Below are 19,620 nucleotides of genomic sequence, written 5' to 3'. Positions count from 1 at the left end.
CTGTGAGTCTCCAGTCATTTGGACACTGCAGATGGAGCCACAGTAGTGGATGTAATCTGCATGCTTGCAGGAGTGATGATGGGACATAGTTCTTCTGTACCACTTAGTACACCATGTTGTCCCTTTAGAAATTGGGTCTGTGATTTATAGTGAAGCAGGAGAAGGGTAAGCCCTGTCTGAGCACATTCCTCTGTCTTTGCAGAGCTCCCAGCAAAATCAGGCTTCCATGAGCTTCCTCTCAGCAGAATGGCATGTGTGTAGTTAAGCTGGTTCTTGATTTTGTTTGGGAAAGGGGTCTGGTCCTTTCCTTACAGAGAGGTTGACTGAAGCTTTACTATGCATGTCCGGACAATTGGCTTTTAAAATATTTTCCTAACCTTGGTACTGGTTTGGAAGCATGGATGGTGTAGCAGGAAATTTAGTTATGCCGGGAGTTTTCTTCCCCAACAGGATATGGAAGCATCTTATCATTGTCTATTGGCTCTAACCTCTCCTTGTCTTTCCTGTCTATCTTTTCTTCCCCTTTTCTCTTTCTTGCAGGTGCAGAACCCCGAAAAGTTAGTAAGCTTTTTGCCTCTTCTGTTCTTCCATGTCTGCCATAACTTTGTTAACTTTTGTGTGACCTAAACCTAGTTCTCTATGATTATTAGTTCCCTGTCATGTTTGTGGCTTCACTAATTTTGCATTTGCTGTCTTGACATAGCAAAGGAAAGAGTGGTTGGGTAGGTGGTAGCCCTAATATAAGTGTGGCTTGGGAATTGTGGTTGTCCCTGTATTTGGGAGGAAGGAGAGGTCAGGCAACTTCAAGGCCCAGGATGAAGATGAAGGTGGGCTTCTGGTCTCCTGAAGGGCAAAGTTTGAGCCTTCTTGACTAGGATGTGCTAGAATTCTTCTGAGTGGATACAGTATTTTGACTTCTCTGATGAGGCATGTTTGGGGAAGGAAGGAGCTAAGTGAATCATAGTTGCTGCCAGAAGTTAAAGGCTGCTGTTTCTTTTCTGAGAACTCTTCTTCTGGTACTTCCGCACAAGAGGGACAGTCATAATCCACTCCAGAGAGTGTGTTATTGCCTGACCAGATAAGAGGGAGGGAGAGGTGCCAAATTGGCACTGTGTTTTGTCTTCTTTACTGCAGTCAAACAGCTGGGGCTTCCAGTCATATTGTCTGCTAGGCAGAGGTTTGACTCTTTATTCTGCTTTCCTGTGGTGGGGTGGTATTTCTTGCCTGACTCTTTCTCTTGATACTCTTGGCCTCAGAGTTATTGCTCAGCCCCCTGAAGTGAAGGCTCCACCCCAAAGCAATCCTGTGCCTGATTATGGTGACTACTACCTGGAGGACGCGTAAGATTTTGGAACAAATAGTAGCAGCATCTTGAGATATTTTGCTGTGTTTCTTGCATGCTACGTTGCTTCTCTGAGTGTGAATATCCACTTCTATGAGGTTGCTGTGCAGCCATGAAAGTGAAGAGGAGCTGCCTCTACCACTGCCAGAGCTAGAATTCAGACTTGTAGGTTAGGATGCCGAAAACCTTCATTACAGATAACTGCAACAGTACTGCATTTGGGAGCATGTGTTAAAGATTAAAGGATATATGATGCTACATTTATATCACAGCATCAGTCCATCTAGCTCTGGTGTTGTCTGCTCTAAATTAGGTCTAACAGTTGCAGTTAGCCACAATAGCTCAAAAGAGCTCCACGTTCAGAGGCAGTGTACCTCCGAGGACCAGATGCCCCGGACCACGGACATTGCTTCATGCCCTTCTTCAGCTTTCCAGGGGCATCTGTTAGAAAGGAATGTTGGAATCATGTGGGCCTTGTGGTCTAATCCGGCCAGGAGTATTCCTGTGTTCTTACTATGGCAGCGTCTGGCAGAGTTTTTTCTTGGTCTTACTTAAAAAGCGAGAAAGTGAACCTGGGTTATCAGACCAGTCCATATCAGTCCAGTGCTCTAGTGATATAAGGAAGCCTGTGCTTGTGTTCAAGGCTTTGGAAATTTCCTTGTGACTCCAGTTTGGAGTGTGTATGGATTCTCTCTCATTTGCAGAGCAGATACTCTTTTAAGCAGTGTCTTAGGATAAGTACAATTAATGACCCAAGACAAGAGAGTGATGGGGAAGGATGTAAGAGACTCCTCACTGCTACTGCAGGGCAGTTTACTTGAATGCGGTTATTTATTCTGACCTTCAGAGTTATGAAATCATGGCCGTCTCCCGGTTGTGGCTAGCTTGCAGGCGCTCACGTTGTGGGCTCTATGCTTGGTGCAGCGTGTGTGTGTGTGTGCCTGGCAGCTGCCCATTCTAGTGCAGCCCTGGCTGAGCGCCCTTGTCTGTGTCCGTAGGCACTCTCTGCGGCTGGTGAGCCTCCCGGCCTTCCTCCCCAATGACTCCAGCAAAAAGAGACTTATTGAGGACACGGAAGACTGGCGGCCACGGACTGGCACCACCCAGTCCCGTTCTTTCCGCATTCTGGCCCATCTCACAGGCACAGAATTTAGTAAGTGCCCCTTCCGTGGGGACCGCTTTGAGCATGCTCCCCTCTTGTCCCCTGTCGGTGGCTGAAGCAGCAGGAAGTAGCAAGCACTCTGCACCATCTGCTTTGGGTGGGGTGGGGGGATGTTGCTTTGGAGTCTGGGAGATTGGGCCAAAGCAGCTCTTTTTCCACGAGTACTCTGTGGCCCAGTTAGCGCCAACCAGCTTTTGAGGGCTGTTACGTAGGATGGCCCTGCAGCCAGAGTCCGGAGCATTCTCCCCCAGGACACTCCGTTGGCCTCATTCAGGTTGTGCGTTCATGCACAGCTCAGCAAGAGCCTTGTTCTGCCTCCCTGCAGACATGGCACATGCCCAGGCCCTGTGCCCTCTAGGGAACAGCGCTGGTCTTCTGCCTTGGGTTGTTCTTTCTTTTCCTCTGTTAAGAAACCTTAAAGCAGCTTGGCTGGTTCCGACCATGATCTTCTTTCTCCTTTCCTTTTGCTGTTGCCAGTGCAAGACCCAGACGATGAACATATTAGGAAAGCCAGGTAAGACGTGCCTGTGCAGGGCTAGGAGACTGTGGGATTTTCGCCCCTGCACTCCGGTAGCTTTCCTCCCTAGAAGTGCTACATAGTGGAAGTTAAGGCAGTTGTTCAGTTGGCAGCCCTGCTGCTCAGCGGCTGTGGGTGGCCTGGCCAGGGTAATGGCACCACTCAGCGCTTCCTAGGGGGAGGGGGGTGGAAACATTCTTCCTGGTGTGTCTGGATTCTTCGTGTGTGGCTGTTCCAGTAGCTTGAGAGTGTAAACGTTGCATTTCTGTTTCTGACTCCTATTTTCTCTCTCTCCTTCTGCTTGTCTGTCCTTCCTGCCCTCCTCCTGTTTTTCCAGAGAAAAGTTTGTGTCGGAGCTTCAGAGCCCCCGTTACACTCGCCTGCGCGACTGGCACCACCAGCGATCAGCTACCTCTCTGAATGTGCTCTCCTAAGCAGGATAGGATCTTGCCTTGCTCTTCCGACTCTGCCTCTCTCTATTGCATGCATATGTTGTGGGGAGGGCACACTTCCTGTTTGTCTCCTTCTAACGGTTGAATGAAACTAGAAATCCACAACAGCTCCTGGAATGTAGTGTTTGATCTGTGCTGTTGGATGAGAAGAAACTTGAATTAGGTGGGAGGTTCCTGCTGAAAGGCCTGTGACTCTCTGCTTCATGTAACAACACCTTGAGTTGTTGTACAGAATAAGTTGCAAGCTCCAGACTTACTCCTGGGCAGGAGAGCTGGCTTTCCCCAGCTCTAAAAATGTTCTGGCACTAGGAAGCTGTTCTTCCTGTTCTAAATAAAGAAAGATGGCCCTGAAGTGGCCGTAGAGATCTTTGCTCACTGATTGTTGCTTTCATGTATGAGGTGGAAACCACCTCTGCAAGATTGCATTACTCGGAAGAGGCCAGCTGTTCTGCCCTTGGATTGGCGGAACCAGCCTCCTTTCATGAGCAGCGGGGGGGGGGGGGGGGGCTTTCCCAGCCACTTGTTTTTTGGAAAGACTCCTTCTCATTCTGCACTGAGAGGGGTTTAGCTCCTTTTCTGGTGTGCTGTCCTCAGCACTGCTAACTCACTTTTCCTTTGCCTGTTTCTCAACAGCAGGTAAATGAGATTAAATGAATAAAATTACTCTCCTGCCAGTCTTGTCCTCCTCTTTGTAAGCAACTGTTCAGTGCAAATGACATTTTTCCCTCTCTACTTGTTCAAGGTTTGTCCACCCTTGTCTTGTTTTCAGTGGCTGGGAGTTGTTTGTGGCCCCACCCACCTTGAAGCAAGGGAGAATATTCCTCTTTTAGAGAGGGGATACTTCTACACATCCCTTGGCACCCGTAATGCTATAACTAAATGATAGAGCTGTCCTCCCTCCTCCTGAGAAGAGCAGAATGCTCTCCTTGGTGAACATAAGGGGTTTCCTCGTCCTCACATCTGGGTGACTTCAGTGTGCCTCTGGTTTGCAAAAAGGCTTCCTGCGCTTGGGTGACACTTGACAGTATGTTTATGTTGGGGTTGGGGAAGACTGGAGAAATTAGTCATCATCATCATCTCCGAAGGTGCTCGTTTCTGCTGCCCTGGGGCTGGAAACTCACATGCCCCTTTCTCTACAAAGAATATCAGTGTTTTGACTACCGGCATAACATAACACTCAGCTGCTATCTGTACAGTGCTGTAATCCACCCACCCTTCAGCTGCCTAAGACCCAATGTGCCCCGCTGATATTTTGCTGTTTGGATGGAGACTGGATTACTACCTTACTATTTTGTAGCAAAATAAACGTTCCTATTCTCGTAACTGGCTCATGTCTTCCTTGTTGTGTATGCTACAGAGTGGGTGGTGGAGAAGAAGCTGGATTTTGGAGTGGGCAGGGGAGGCAGTAAGTGGCATTTCTTACCAGTTTAGTCTGAGGCAGCTGACCAAAGTCAGTATCTTGATCACTTTGACTTCTGCTTGCAGTTGGTGGCAACTTGGCTTTCTTTTGGGAGTAGGAGCCTATTTGTGGTGCAGCACTGGATCCTCTTCTCTCAATACCTTAATTCCCAGGGAATCCTGAAATTCTCACACCAACCCCACGGCATGTGGTGGTGGGTAAGGATCAGGATGGTGCAGTGTGAGCCATTTTCTGTCTGTGCTGTCAGTTTGAGTTTTGCCAAACTCTTCTCTGTTGGTTTGATCTTGAAAAAAAATGTTTGGAGGTGCGAGACATGCACAGTAGAATATTTTTGCAAGCTTCATGAAGCCTGCAGAAAACCATCTTCCTCATGACCTCTATATAAGATCCTTTTCATCCTATCTGAGAGAACCATGTTGCTACCGCTGTTGTTGAGCTGCTCTGTTTCTGATTGCAGGTGGGGAGTTTGCATGTTTAACTGTTCCCATACAACAACAAAAATTCTCCCTGCATTGTCAAAATCAATATGGTAGGAAGAAGGTTTCAGGCTTGACATTGTAGCTTTCTGTATGCAAGGAGGGGCTTATCTGTGTGTTTGGGTTATGTGGGGCATGTTTCAAATAGTGCAATTTTAATAAACTGCACTGTGTGATTCTCCTAATGTGACATTTCAGCTTTTCCTACCAAATTAAAAATGGGAGGCCAGGAAGCCTCAGGTATGTGGAATAGGCAATTGCCTTGTTTCACTGAAGCAGGTACCTTTTGAGGATTAAGCTCCACGTGGTCTAGTTGAGGTGCCATTTCCTACAGCTGTACATGAGCCAGCCTGGGCCTTTTTATTGTGCAGCTGGGTATGTTGACAATATCCTCCTCTCTCCTTAACTTCAAACTGTTTCAAACGGTGTTTCAGAGAAGAGACAATATTTGTGTTGCCTTTGGAAAAGAGGACAAGGGGAGGGGAAACATTTTAGGCAGAGGCTGGGTTAAACATAAAGTAAATCTTCTGAAGATTTTCAGATGGCAATTTGTCAACGGATTGGATAGGCCTCTGAGAGGAATACTTTGTGGGAAGGACTTGCTGGAGCAAGAGAGTTGTAGGCTCAAACAGATGTAGGCTTTGTACTGTTCAGAGTGTTTCAGGCAGCATGGATTTTAAAAAAAATGCACACCCATCTTGTGTGAGTTTATGCCAGAGATGAGCACAAAGTCTCTCCGTATAAGCAGCTGTGGACATCTAGTACTGTGTAATGTCTGACTACAGAACAGATTTGTGGACAGGCAATGTAAGTGACTACTTGACTTCAAGTGCCTGGTTAAGGATGGTTCCTTCAGCTTGAAGTGGCTGATAATATCCCATTCCTTGCTTATCTTTCATGGTACCCACCAGAATACTAAGTGTCTCATGCAGGCCTGTACTACTACCTGGCATATAGCAGATGAAAGGGATCCAAGAGACCTTGGAGACAGTGATAACCCTTCCCACTAATGTTCTTATCACAGCGCCCTTATTTGTTCCAGTGACACCTGCTTGGTGATGTGTGATCTAGGAACTGGCTCCAGAGGTCCAGAAAGGCAGCCATAAGCAGTATGTTATTATAGAAGAAAGGAAGACTTCCTAAAACAAAACTTTATTTAATTTTTTGTAGTCCATCTTTCCCATTGGCTGCTAACAGACTTTGAACACAATGTAATATAAAGCCAGTAAAATACATACAATATGCACTGCAATATTTTTAACAAACAACCTACTTTATTTCTATAGACACTAAAACTACAGTCCTGCTTCCTTTATAAAAATGCCCTCCTGAACAATTCTGTTTTTCACATTGTGTGGAATGATAGAAGATAGCCTTCGTGACCTGTACAGGCAGGCCATTCCATCAGGTGGGAGTTGCAGCAGAGAATGCACAACATGGGCAGCTGTTGATCCCTTTACAGGGTTGTCCACCTTCAGAAAGGCTTTGCTCAGAGAAGTTAAACTTAGCAGAGCTTATCAAAAGAGGTGGTCCTGCAGATGTGTGGGTCCAAGGTCAGGAAGGAGTTTGTAGATAATAACCAGCCCCTTGAACTGAACCTGGGAACGAACTGGTAACCAATAGAGTGACTGCAGAATAGGTGTAATATGCATACTCCATCTGACTTCTGATGGTAAATGAGCTGCAGCATTTTGTATCAGCTGGAATTTCCATGTTATCTTCGAGGACACTCACATGTTGAGTGCATTACAATAGTCTAGCCTTGAGATTACTGTGACATGAATCCAGGGGCCTGAATGTCTGGGTTGAAGGTAGGGAGCCATCCTCTCAGCCAAGTAACGACAGAGGAGAGCATTTTTTTTACAAGTCAATTAACTTATCCTGCAATAATGCTGGGTCCAGTATAACCCTTAGCCTTTCAACTGAGGCAGCAAGGGTCAGCTGAACATAGGGTTGCCAAACTGCAGGTACTAGCTAGAGATCTCCTGCTATTACAACTGATCTCCAGCCAATAGAGATCACCTCCCCTGGAGAAAATGGCCGCTTTGGCAATTGGACTCTATGGCATTGAAATCCATCCGCAAACCCCGCCCTCCTCAGGCTCCACCCCAAAAACCTCCAGGTATTTCCCAACCCCGAGCTGCCAACCATAGTTGAACCCTATCAAATGTGGAGAAACTTAAAGTCCTTCAAGATGTCGGCCTCCTTGATCAGCATCATCTCTGTTTTGTTAGGATTTTGTTTCATCTTGTTGACCCATAGTCATTTAACCACAGCAGCCAGGCAGTGGCCTTTCTCCAACTAAGCCTGTCCCTGTTTTTAACTGTTTCCAGCTCAGATCCTGGCTGTACAAGAGGGATTAAGCATAGGGTTTTAGTGCTTCTGTGCAAAGCTCACTGTACTATCCTTTCCCTTTTGGTGTGAACAAGCTGGGCCAAGGAATGCGTGTGGATGGTTCTTCACTGCAGGGGGGGAGAGGATTCTTTCCTTTAGACTTTGTTATCCTTGGCCCTTCCTAGTCAGGGGAGGGAGAAGGGAAAATGAATGTTTCCTCAGTATATAACTGGGAAGTATCTTGTGTCCTCATATTCTCAGCCTGGTTTGGTCCTTCAAACCCAAGTGTGAGGGCCAGTGATTCTAACACTGATCACCCTGGACAGCCAAACCAGCCAGTAGGGGTCACTGCTGCACAGTGGGCGAGGGAACATTTTTGCTGCCCATCTACCGCAATGTTACTGTGTTCTGCCGTCCTTCTCTCCTGATTTGGGCCATTTTGAGGTCTCGTATCTCCCAGTCTGCATGAGGTGCCAGTCTCTGCTTGAGTGAAGAAGCACAGGTTTTTAGAACTAATTGGTTATTTTGTAGCCAGGTCTCCATACCGGATCAGTCTTCTGCGCCAGCCTTGCAAGTGGATCCTGGATATGGTAAGCAGAGAACACCGCGCTGGGGGTTGAAAGCAGCTTGTAGTGGAGCCCCTGAGCAGGGTGGTTGCTGGGTAAATTTTCAGGGTCCGCGCATAAGAAGATCGCTGCTGGATCAGACAAGTGATCCATCTAGTCCAGCATCCTTCTTCACACAAGGACCAGCTAGTTGCCCCAGAAGGCCGCAGATGGTATAGAGGCTGAGGCCTTCCACTGAAGTTTTCTTCTAGCCCTAATATTCAGAGGCTTACTGCCTCTGAATATGGAGGCTCCCTTCAATCACCATGGCTAGTAGTCATTCATAGACTTTCTCTTCCGTGAATATGTCTAATCCCCTTTTAAAGCCAAGGTACCTGTCTTGCTTCTTGTGTGTGCGTGTAAAGTGCCTTTAAGTCGCAGCCAACTTATGGTGACACCTCTTGGGGTCTTGCTTCTTAGCCCCTTTTAAAGTAAAGGTACCTGTCTTGCTTCTTAGTGTAGCCTTTTGCAGTTTTTGCTTGTCTTCCATACCGAGCAATTGGCAAACCTTTTCATTCTTTAAAACTACGTATTCATGTAAATGAACAGTGGCCAGTTCTTCCCTATCTAAGAAAGGTGGCAACCAGGATATTTTGGATGAGTAGCTGAATATGTAGTTGTTCTGAGTGGACTGCTCAGATCCTGGATATGGAACCAAAAATATTGCCCTCCCCTCCCCTGCAAGATTCCACTGGATCACTAGGGCCATCATGTTGCTGCAAACTTGAAATGCCAGACGGCTTTTGTGTAACTGTTCCAGGCTCTGCCGTTCCGAAGCCCGCACCTGTCTCTGGCCCTGCCAGCCGCCCACCCTGGGCGGTGGATCCTTCCTTTGCCGAGCGCTATGCTCCAGATAAAACCAGCACAGTACTGAGCAAGCACAGCCAGCCAGCCACCCCAACACCTATGCAGAACCGCAACTCCATTGTCCAGGCTGCTCAGCAACCGCCCGAGAGCGCCAGCAAAACGCCCATCTGCTATCAGTGCAACAAGATCATCAGGTGAGGAGGTCAGGTGTTCTTGGGGAAGGGGGCTTGCTTCTCCTCTCCTGTCCCATACTGCTGGAATCATGAACTGCTGAACTCATTCACACATATGTCCTCCTCACTGGATTATTGTGGATCACTTTACCGCTGGTAGCGGACTGTGTGAACTGACTTCATTGGGAAGCATTGTGTTTGAGGGGATTGTGAAAGGTCTGTTTGTGGGCGATGTGTGAATGGGCGATGTGTGAACAGACGAGGCAGTAATCAGATGTTGTATTAACGAGGCCTCAAACTGTTTTCTCTGTTTACTGTGACTCCTAATCCAGTTATTTCAGTTTGCAGTAGGTGAACCTTTTCCATGCCAATTCCAGATGGGAAAACATCTGCAATCTTTTCTCTTTCCCAAACAGAGACTAGATTGGGGCTTTTATTCTGCCCAGGCTGCAGTAAAAGAGTTTCTCTGACTCCTCTTATCACCAGCAGCAAACTAATCCTTTCTCTTTACTCTCCACCAGGGGGCGGTACCTGGTGGCACTGGGACGCTACTACCATCCCGAGGAGTTCACTTGCTCACAGTGCAGGAAAGTGCTGGACGAGGGTGGCTTTTTTGAAGAGAAAGGCTCCATCTTCTGCCCCATGTGTTACGACATGCGCTACGCCCCAAACTGTGCCAAGTGCAAGAAGAAGATCACAGGGGTGAGTTCAGCTGTTATGTACTGCCTTCAGAGACCACTCACACTTGAACACATGAAGCTGCCTTATACTAAATTAGACCCTTGGTCCATCATAGTCGGTATTGTCTACTCAGACTGGCAGCGGCACTCCAGGGTCTCAGGCAGGGGTCTTTCACATCACCTACTTGCCTAGTCCCTTTAACTGGAGATGCCGGGGATTGAACCTGGGACTTCTGCATGCCAAGCAGAGGCTTTACCACTGAGCCACAGTCCCTCCACAGTCAAGCATATTGCAGGCCTTCTCCAGTTGGGAATGAACGAGTTATTGCTATTTAGGCTTCTCCCCTCTTTGGCAGCTTGAGGACCATGTTGAGCCTTTCTCATTCATCAAGGATTGATACTCATGGCAATGACAAGATTATACAGTACAAACCTGTGCCTTGTAATTTTGTTAGGCACCTAGAATCATCTCACAGATGTGGCCCCTGCACCCGGAAGGTGACGTGGCACAGTTACAAGCAGCGTGAGCTGTGAGCTGGAGCTTTCTGGCTATCGACGGGCTGAGGCAGGACTTCCAGGCCTGTTCAGGGTTGCCTCTGCCTTGAGCTCACTGGGGTTCCTTCCATATAGGCTCTTTGACCGATTTTGGCTTCCGAAGGCAAATAGATTTTTTTAAAGGTTTCACACATCTTACGGATACAACATTGTTCTTCTGCACTCAATGAATCATTAGTCCAGGTTTTCAAAAGCCTCTTTTCTCTAATTTTTTTAAAGTTGTATTTTATCCTTAAGATGTGTGAAATCTTTTTTTAAAATCTATTTGCCTTCAGAAGCCAAAGCAGGTTACAGCCTTTATGAAAGGGTCATGGGAGGCTTTAGCTGTTTTATGTGTTCCTTCCTCATTTGTCCTCCCTTAATTTAGTAAAGCAAGAAGAATGACCCATCCAACAAGGTTGTTTGGATCACTGGGATAGTGTGCAGACAGAACTTTGAACCCTTAATATTTACGTGCCTTAATATCCCCCAGCAGTGGCTAGAAAGTTCGGTCTTACAATGGAGTGACCTTCTGTTTCTGTACTGATCCAGGAAATCATGCATGCGCTCAAGATGACCTGGCACGTTCAGTGTTTTGTTTGTGCTGCCTGCAAAACCCCTATCCGCAATCGAGCCTTCTACATGGAAGAAGGGCAGCCGTACTGTGAGAGAGGTACAGAGGAATATGGTTACGTGGTGACACTAATGTAATGGGGACTCTGCTGGGAACTTGCGGGGGGTGGGGGATGGACAGACAAAGGCTGTATCTCTTGAATTTCTCTTTCAGCCTTATGAAATCGAATGAATACTGAATATCTGCTAGAATGGTGCTGGATACTATACTCCCAAAATGGCCTTCTCTGACGTGGAAGAGAATGAAGGAACAGCAGCTGTTCTTTGTACAGTATAGAAAGGAGTCCTGGCTTGACTTTGCTGTCATGGGCAGCCAGGAGAGAGTTCAGGGAACAAAACCTTAATGGTGTTGTCATGTGACCCAGGCCTAATTGCCCCTTAGTGTTAGTTGCTGGGCAGTGCCAGTTCTGCTTGGTTGCTATGGCGATGACTGGCTAGTACCTCCATCACGTAGCATGCTGGGAAATGTTGTTCTCGTCCTTCAAGCTGGCAGGCAAACACTGCCCTTTCCTGGAATATTCCATTGGGAGCTTTATCGGGGGGGGGGGGGAATGAAGTCACCTCCTTCCCCACACCCACATTATCTGATACAATAAAAAGATTTTGAATTTTCCCAGATGAATGAACAGCTCTCTTTCATCATAAACAGCATGATTCTTAGCAGCATGTGCAGCCTTGGTTGACAGTGAGGGTCGTCTGCCATCTCTTCACTTATTCTTTAGTCTTCCAACCCTACAAGCCCCAGAACAATAGCAGAGCTGCTCTTTTGGGTCTAAGAATGAAGAGCGGTGGGGGCACAAGCAGAGCCATTAAGACAGTGGGGGAGTTAGACCTCAAGTAGCAATGGGTCAGATAGAAAAGGCTGTTATACTGAGTAAAATGGAAGTAAACCTGTACGGGCAGAGTGGCAAACAAGGTCTAGACCAAAGTTCAGACAAATCCCTTTTATGGACTAATTTTTAAGAGTTTCATGTATTTAGTTTCCCGCCTTTGAGCATAACCCAGCAGTCCACCCTGCCTGTCCTTTAAACCCAAGGGGGATTTATGCCCACAGAAGCTGAGTCCTTCATTGCTTGACCCTCAGATTTGAATTTCATTGCCCAATCACAACCAGTCTCCTCCTCCTCTTCCTCCTACCAAGATTACGAGAAGATGTTTGGAACCAAATGCCGTGGCTGTGACTTCAAGATAGATGCTGGCGACCGCTTCCTAGAGGCACTGGGCTTCAGCTGGCACGACACTTGCTTCGTCTGTGCGGTGAGCACTTAACCTTCACAATTCCCCTCCCCAAGTCCCTGACCAAATGAACCTCAGCCAGAATTCTTGCTCTGCTGTAATTCAAGCACAATTCAATGCTAAAATGACTGGAGAGAGCAGTCATAGGTAGTGGTAGCATAAACCTTGTTATCAGATGTTAATTCATATGTTGGTTGTGAACTAGCGATTAATAAGCGGTGCGCCCTGGTTCCTTCTCCTGCCCTCAAAGCAGGAGGTGATGGTGGATGTGAAGAAGTTTGCAGAACAGCTGGAGTGTCTGTAGTGGAAAACTCAAGCTGAATCTGATAGAGTATACCACAGAGCTTCTTTGGAGGCCTGTGAGGTGGCTGGCAGATTGATAATGGCAACTCCCCTCTTCCCACTATTGTTGCATCAGCTGAATTGCTGGACTATTTAATATTATTCAGAATGTGACTCCTAAGATTAAGTCCTAAAATGAGGGTAAATTAGCTATTAGCTGTGATGATTTTACATGCTCCTTGCTGATTAAAAAAAAAAAAACCTCTCAGATCCTATCAGACATGGACTTCAATTTTAGTAATCTAGAAGCAAAGTGTTGACTGTGCTGTCTGTTCAAATGCATATGGATAGTTTTTTATCCTGTTTCCCTGACTGATATTGACAGATTCCTGGGGGTTGTGAAGCCAATCTCCTATAACCTGGATCTTTGGCCACTTGGTCACTGGCTAAGTATCTGGCTAATACTATTAATGTTTCATTTAGAGGTGGACTTCCAAAAGCCTTTGAAGGAAGCAATTGTTTTACCATCATTAAAGAAACCCTCTTTCACAGAGGAATCGTGGCCAATTATCAGCTTGTGATAGTCTTGCCCTTTGTAGGCAACATAACTGAAAGAAGTGTGATGGAACAGCTCATAGAATCATAGAGTTGGAATGTGCCATACAGGCCATCTACTCCAACCCCCTGTTTAATGCAGGTTAAGCTTAGAGAGCATCCCTGACAAGTGTTTGTCCAGCCTCTGGTTAAAGACTGCCAATGAGGGGGAGCTCACCACCTCCCTAGGTACTGATTCCACTGTCGAACAACTCTTACTGTAAAAACATTTTCCCTAATATCCAGCCGGTACCTTTCCGCCCACAATTTAAACCCATTATTGCGAGTCCTATCCTCTGCTGCCAACAGGAACAACTCGCTGCCCTCCTCTAAGTGACAGCCCTTCAAATACTTAAAGAGAGCAATCATGTCCCCCCTCAACCTCCTGTTCACAGTAAACATTCCCAACTCTCTCAGCCTTTCCTCATAGGGCTTGGTCTTCAGGCCACTGATCATCCTCATCATTCTCCTCTGCACCGGCTCGATTCTGTCCACATCCTTTTTGAAGTGAGGTCTCCAAAACTGCACACAATACTCCAGGTGCAGCCTGACCAATGCAGTGTACAGCAGAACTATGACATCTTGTGTTTTAGATGTTATGCCTCTGTTGATGTACTCCAAGATCGCTTTAGCTTTTTTTGTTGCTGCATCACACTGGCTGCTCATATTTAATTTATGGTCCACCCGTACCCCAAGATCTTGTTCACACACACTGCTGCCCAGAAGTGTATCCCCCATCCAGTATGCATGTCCCTAATTTCTGTCACCCAGATGTAGAACTTGGCATCCTTGTTGAATTGCATCCTGTTGACATCCGCCTACTTTTCCAGTGTGTTCAGATCTTGTTGAATTCTTTATCTTGTGTGTTCGCTGCTGCTCCTCCCAATTTGGTGTCATCTGCAAATTTAATCAGTAGTCCCTCCACACCCTCATCCAGATCATTTATAAAATATTGAAAAGTACCAGGCCCAGAACTGAACCCTGTGGCACCCCACTGGACATCTCTCTCTGTTCAGATGAAATGCCATTTACAACTGTGTGCGGTTCTGCAACCAGTTCTTTATCCACCTAACTATCCTAGGGTCCAGTCCACAGGCCTCTAGTTTACCCGTCGGAACATCATGGGGAACCCTGTCAAAACCCTTACTGAAATCCATGTAAACAACATCAACCACATTTCCTCAATCCAGTAAGCTTGTCACTCAATCAAAGAAGGAAACAAGGTTGGTCTGCCAGGACCTGTTGGGAACAAATCCATGCTGACTTCCCTGGATCACCAAGTTGTCCTTCAGATGCTCGCCTATTGATTTCTTTAATATCTGCTCCAGTATCTTCCCTGGTCAAACTGACTGGCCTGTAGTTTCCTGGGTCATCCTTCCTCCCTTTTTTGAAAATTGGGATAATGTTCGCCCTCCTCCAATCTTGTCGCACATCTCCCATCCTCCAAGAGGTCTGGAAGATGATGGACAAAGGCTCTGCAAGCTCTCTACAAAGTTCTTTGAGCACTCTCGGGTGCATACCGTCTGGCCCAGGGGATTTGTACTCAACCAATGCAGCCAGGTGCTTCTCAACTACCTCCCTGTTCATGTTAACCAGCAGCCTGGATGCTGTGGCTTGCCTGCTATCATCTCTAGATGAGCCTGTTCTCATTTTCTGGGGGGAAACTGAGGCAAAATAGGCATTGAGACTTTCTGCTTTCTCTCTGTCTTCTGTCAGTTTCTCCATTCTCACCCAACAATGGGCCTATGACCTCTTTTCCCTTGCATTTGCTCCTCACATATCTAAAGAAACTTTTCTTGTTGTAGCGAGCCTCCTTGACCAGCATCAGCTCACTGAGCTTTGGCCTCTCTGATGGCTGACCCACAATGCCTAGCAACCCACAAATAACTCTTTAGAGGCATGTCCTTGCCTCCATTTCTTGAACATTTCCTTTTTCTCCCTTAGCTCATCATGGAGTTCTTTGTTCATCCACATTGGCTTCTTGGATCCTCAACCATGTTTCCTTCTTGTTGGGATAGTGAGGGCTAGAGCTTGCAAGAGCTTTTGCTTTAGGAGAGCCCACCCTTCACTTGCTCCTTTCCCTTCCAGCAGTCTTTGCCCATGGAATGATTCTCATCATGCCTCTAAGTTTACTAAAATCTGCCCTACCAAAATCTAACAGACATGTATGGCTACGAACTTTGGTCCCTCACAGCAAAAGGAATTCTAGGAGGACATGGTCACTTCCCCCTAAGGTCCCCACCACCTTCACCTCATCTACCATCTCTTGCCTGTTGGTCAATATTAAAACAAGTATGGCTGAGCCCCTCCTAGCTACCTCTACCATTTGATGAAGGAAGTTGTTAGCCAGGCAGGTGAAGAACTTGCGTGACTGTGGTCACTTTGCGGAGTTATTCTCCCAGCACGCATCAGGGAAGTTGAAGTCACCCATAACTACCAGGTTTTGTTGTGTGGATACCCTGTCAAGCTGCTCAAGGAGGGCAGCATCCACTTCCTCACCCTGGTCAGGAGGTCTGTAGCAGACTCCAGCCACAATACTGTTTGTCCTTCCTTCCCTTATCTTCACCCAGATACTTTCCACTGGGCTGTCACCTGCATCCTCCAGTATTTCTTGACAAGCAAACCCTCTCCTCACATACAGCGCCACTCCGCCACCTCTTCGATCTTTTCAGGTTTTCTTGAACAACTCATATCCATCCACTACTACATTCCAGTCATGGGAATCATTCTACCAAGTCTCTGTAATGCCTACTAAATCATATCCCTCTGACTGCATTAGAAGCTCAAGCTCTTCTTTCTTATCGCCCAATCTTTGGGCATTGGTACATAGACACTTGAAGCCTTTGGCTCCTCTAGACCTGGCCCTCCCAGATGGGCCTCTGCTGTTTGATCTCCTTTATTTAAATCCCTACGTTGGTCATCTCCTTCCCCTTGTGGTATTAGTTTAAAGCCCTCCTGATGAATCTCTCCAGGTTTCTTCCAAAAACATTCTTCCCCGACCTTAAAATGTGAATTCCATCGCATGCTAGTGTTGTCATCCAGAAAACCTAGTCAGTGGTCCCAAAATCCAAATTCCTCCTGCCGGCACCACCAACACAGCCATTGGTTCACCTCCATTATCTTTTGTTCCCGTCGCATTTCCCTTCCTCTGACAGGAAGGATTAAAGAGAACCCCACCTGTGCCCCCATTCCCTTCAGCTTCCTCCTAAGAGCTTCATAGTAAGCTTTAATGTTTTCAGTGGTGTTCACGTTGGTTTCTACATGGACCATCACAAATGGGTAATGATCTCTAGGTTTCACCAGTTTGGGTATCTGGTCTACAATATCTTTAATTTTCACCCCTGGCAAGCAACATACCTCTTGGGTCATGGGGTCAGGCCTGGACACATGACGTTCCATACCCCTCAGCAGAGAGTCACCTACAACCAACACTTTCCTTTTCCTTCCAGTTCCATCTGTTTGTGTCCCCCTGTGCTCCTCCCTCTGTCTTCCTTGTGTTTCTTCTGCTGGCAGTGTTTCCGGCTCTTCTGCCACCGTAAGGGCCTGGAATCGATTCCTAATGGCACTGAATGCTGTCTCACTCAACACCTATGGGGATGTTATGGATGGCTGCAGAGCTCTGAGGAGTCTTCTTAGGGCAGGCAACCACACTGTTGTCCCTGAATCATCTCCCCTTCCAGTGTTTTCTGGATGACACATCTACCCTTGATCTATTTCAGTCTGGCTTTAGGTCTGGACAGTCTGCATTTGTAGCTCTGGTGGACAATCTCCACTTACAGCAAAATAAGGGAAATGCATCTCTGCTGACATTTCTTATCAAAGGCAGCAGAGATGGTCACCTGCTCAATTTTGTTGAGACATCTTGAGGATCGGACTAGGGCTGAAAAGTACTGTTACTCCAATTCCTGTTTAGTTGGGTGAACCCTGAGAGAAGTGATGGATGGCTCAAGAGTCAGTGCCATGGGGCAGTTATCCTGTGACATTCCACAAGGGCTGATTCTCTGGGCATTGTTGTTTAATTTATGGCAGACCTTTGAGTGAGGTTGTCTGGAGCTTTGGGGATGGGTGTTACCGGTATGCTGATGACTCCCAGCTCTATATTTCTTTGAGCCACTGAAAGCAGCAGTCTCTGTTCTTGGCCAGTGACTGAAGAATAACAGGCTAAAGCTGAAACCAGACAGGATGGAGTTGATGCTGATCAGTAAGGGAAAGGTTTTAGAAGTAATTGTCCTGACAACACAGGACAGCATGGTGCTTAAATTAACGAATTCAGTAAAGCGCTTGGGAGTCTTATTATACCTTGCTTTGAGGTCGGAGGAACAGGTTAATGCAGTACTTTCTTTAAACTGTACTTAGTCTGGAAATTAGCTCATGACCCACAGTCTGCTTTTGATCTGTGCCTTCATAATTCCAATACTGGACTATTGTAATGCACTTTATGTGGGGCTACCCTGGAAGGGGATTTGGAAGCTTCAATTATTACAGAATGCAGCTGCTAGGTAATGAGAGGTGAATTTTATGTCATCTGTGTTGACTGTCTATTTACTTCTGGGTGAAATTCATGGTGCTGGTTCTTACCTGCAAAGCTGCATTTGGTCTGGGAGTCTACATACCAGAGGAACCATTTCTCACAAGATGAACTCAGGTGCCGAGTTAGAGCGTCCCGGGCTTTCTTTGAAGTGTCCTGTTCCTACAGTCCCTTAGTTCTGCCATACTTCAAGCATGTTCCTTCTCTGTCATTGCGCCTGTTCTTAGGAACAGTCTCCCAGAAGCAGTCAGGAGGATCCCGCCTTCGTACCGTTCTGGTGGCCTTGTAAAACTTTCTTGTTTAAAAAGGTTTTGAGGGCGGTTAAATGATTGATATGATGTTTATGCAGTTTACAAGTAGTGGAGTGGGCTGCCTTTTTTTGTTTTGTTTTTTAGTTCTTGAGAGCCAGCATGGTGTAGTATTCGAATGTTGGACTAGGATCTGGGAGACCCAGGTTCGAATCCCTACCCTGCCATGGAAGCTTGCTGGGTGACCTTGGGCCAATCACAAGATCATGGCTTAACTTACTTCATAGAGTTGTTGTAAGGATAAAATGAAGGAGAGTAGGACGATATAAACCGATTTGGATCCCCATTGAGGAGAAAAGTGGGATGTAAATGAAATACATTATTCTTTTAATATCGTGTTTACAGTGTTCTTTACCTGTATGTGGTATGATATTTGTAAGTCAGCGTTCAGCTACTGTGCAACAGTGGGGAAAGGCTGTGTGAGAGCGTGTGTTGTATTAAATTTAATTTTAAAAATCTAAAAATTTAATTTTAAAAATCTAGTGACTTTCCTGATATGATGTAGAGAGTGGTGCTGCTATGCAAGCGTTTTCATTGCCTTGTGGCAGTGCTTGGATCTGGAAAGTAACCAATGCCAAAGCAAAGCTTTGCAGCTGATGCTGGACTGTGCCTATAGCACCATTCTCTGTTTTTTGTCTCTGCCGTTGAGCTGGGAGAGGGCAAGTGTGAGTGACAAACTGCTGCTTGCCTCTGTGGTCATTGATTTATTCCCTTTCTTCACAGATCTGCCAGATCAACTTGGAAGGAAAGACATTCTACTCCAAAAAGGATAAGCCTCTGTGCAAGAGTCATGCTTTCTCCCATGTGTGAAGAGTGGAAGGGGGGGCTGGGTCCTGACCGCCCAAGCTGTTTCCCAGCCCCTGTACTTCTTTCTCGCCACATTTTTGTCCTGTCTTGTTTGTAGAGCTGGGCCTAGATCCCTCACTTGACAATCATTCGCAGTTGGGGGCAGAATGCTCAGGGTTCCCTTTGGGAAAATTCAGCTCTGTGGATTCAGACCATTGCTTTCTAATTCTGCACAAGCATCAGGCAGTAGGCACTGCCCATGCTAGCCTGTGGGGCCATAGTGTCCTTAGCCCGACAGACTTGCCTACGCCTGTTATTTGTGCAGTTGCAGCCAAAGAGGGGCTGCCCCTGGAATATTACTGTATAGCTGAAGGACCCCTGGTGTTAGTACTGTTGCAAACTAGGCAGCAGTTGAGGTCTGGCCCTCCTGTTCTGTCTGGAATCATTCATACGTTACAGATTGACTGACTGCGGTCTGGGAGTTCCATCCTGGGAACTTAATTCTCAGGTGCTGAGGTCCCCATTTTGGATCAGGATTGTGACGATGGGGGACTTTAGCCTGTGACATTTGCCTAATCTGAAATTGCCCCAAGGAGCTACTTTTTGCCACACTGGGAGAAACTTATATTTTCTAATGACAACAGAGAAGTTTTCCCAATAGGGAAAATAGCAGCTCCATTTCTCAGCTGGGGAAACAACGGGGGGAGGGGCTGAATCCCCCTCTCCCCCATGTGCCATGGTCCTGATCCAT

At 46.7% G+C, this 19,620-nt stretch overlaps 1 protein-coding gene across 4 annotated transcripts in view; it reads left to right on the top strand.

Moving 5' to 3' along the window:
* The window catches only part of PDLIM7 (PDZ and LIM domain 7), a 52,736-nt gene extending 33,829 nt beyond the window's left edge, over window positions 1-18,907 (top strand). For 2 of the 4 annotated variants that reach the window (XM_056857186.1, XM_056857179.1), the window contains 6 exons: window positions 8,235-8,293; window positions 9,069-9,309; window positions 9,810-9,990; window positions 11,055-11,175; window positions 12,277-12,392; window positions 18,807-18,907. In XM_056857186.1, coding sequence (XP_056713164.1) covers window positions 8,235-8,293; window positions 9,069-9,309; window positions 9,810-9,990; window positions 11,055-11,175; window positions 12,277-12,392; window positions 18,807-18,893 — 805 coding nt within the window. In that variant the 3' untranslated portion in view covers window positions 18,894-18,907. Of the gene's footprint in view, window positions 1-540; window positions 558-1,256; window positions 1,341-2,340; window positions 2,496-2,981; window positions 3,019-3,358; window positions 3,479-8,234; window positions 8,294-9,068; window positions 9,310-9,809; window positions 9,991-11,054; window positions 11,176-12,276; window positions 12,393-18,806 lie in introns of those variants that run through there. The other 2 variants (XM_056857202.1, XM_056857193.1) reach the window with 2 other exon arrangements.
* Window positions 18,908-19,620: the final 713 nt, after the last annotated feature.

This window comes from Euleptes europaea, chromosome 1, assembly GCF_029931775.1.
Source record: "Euleptes europaea isolate rEulEur1 chromosome 1, rEulEur1.hap1, whole genome shotgun sequence".
Classification (NCBI taxonomy): domain Eukaryota; kingdom Metazoa; phylum Chordata; class Lepidosauria; order Squamata; family Sphaerodactylidae; genus Euleptes; species Euleptes europaea.
Note: the sequence above shows the minus strand (reverse complement) of the source record. Positions and strands in the feature narration are given on the sequence as shown.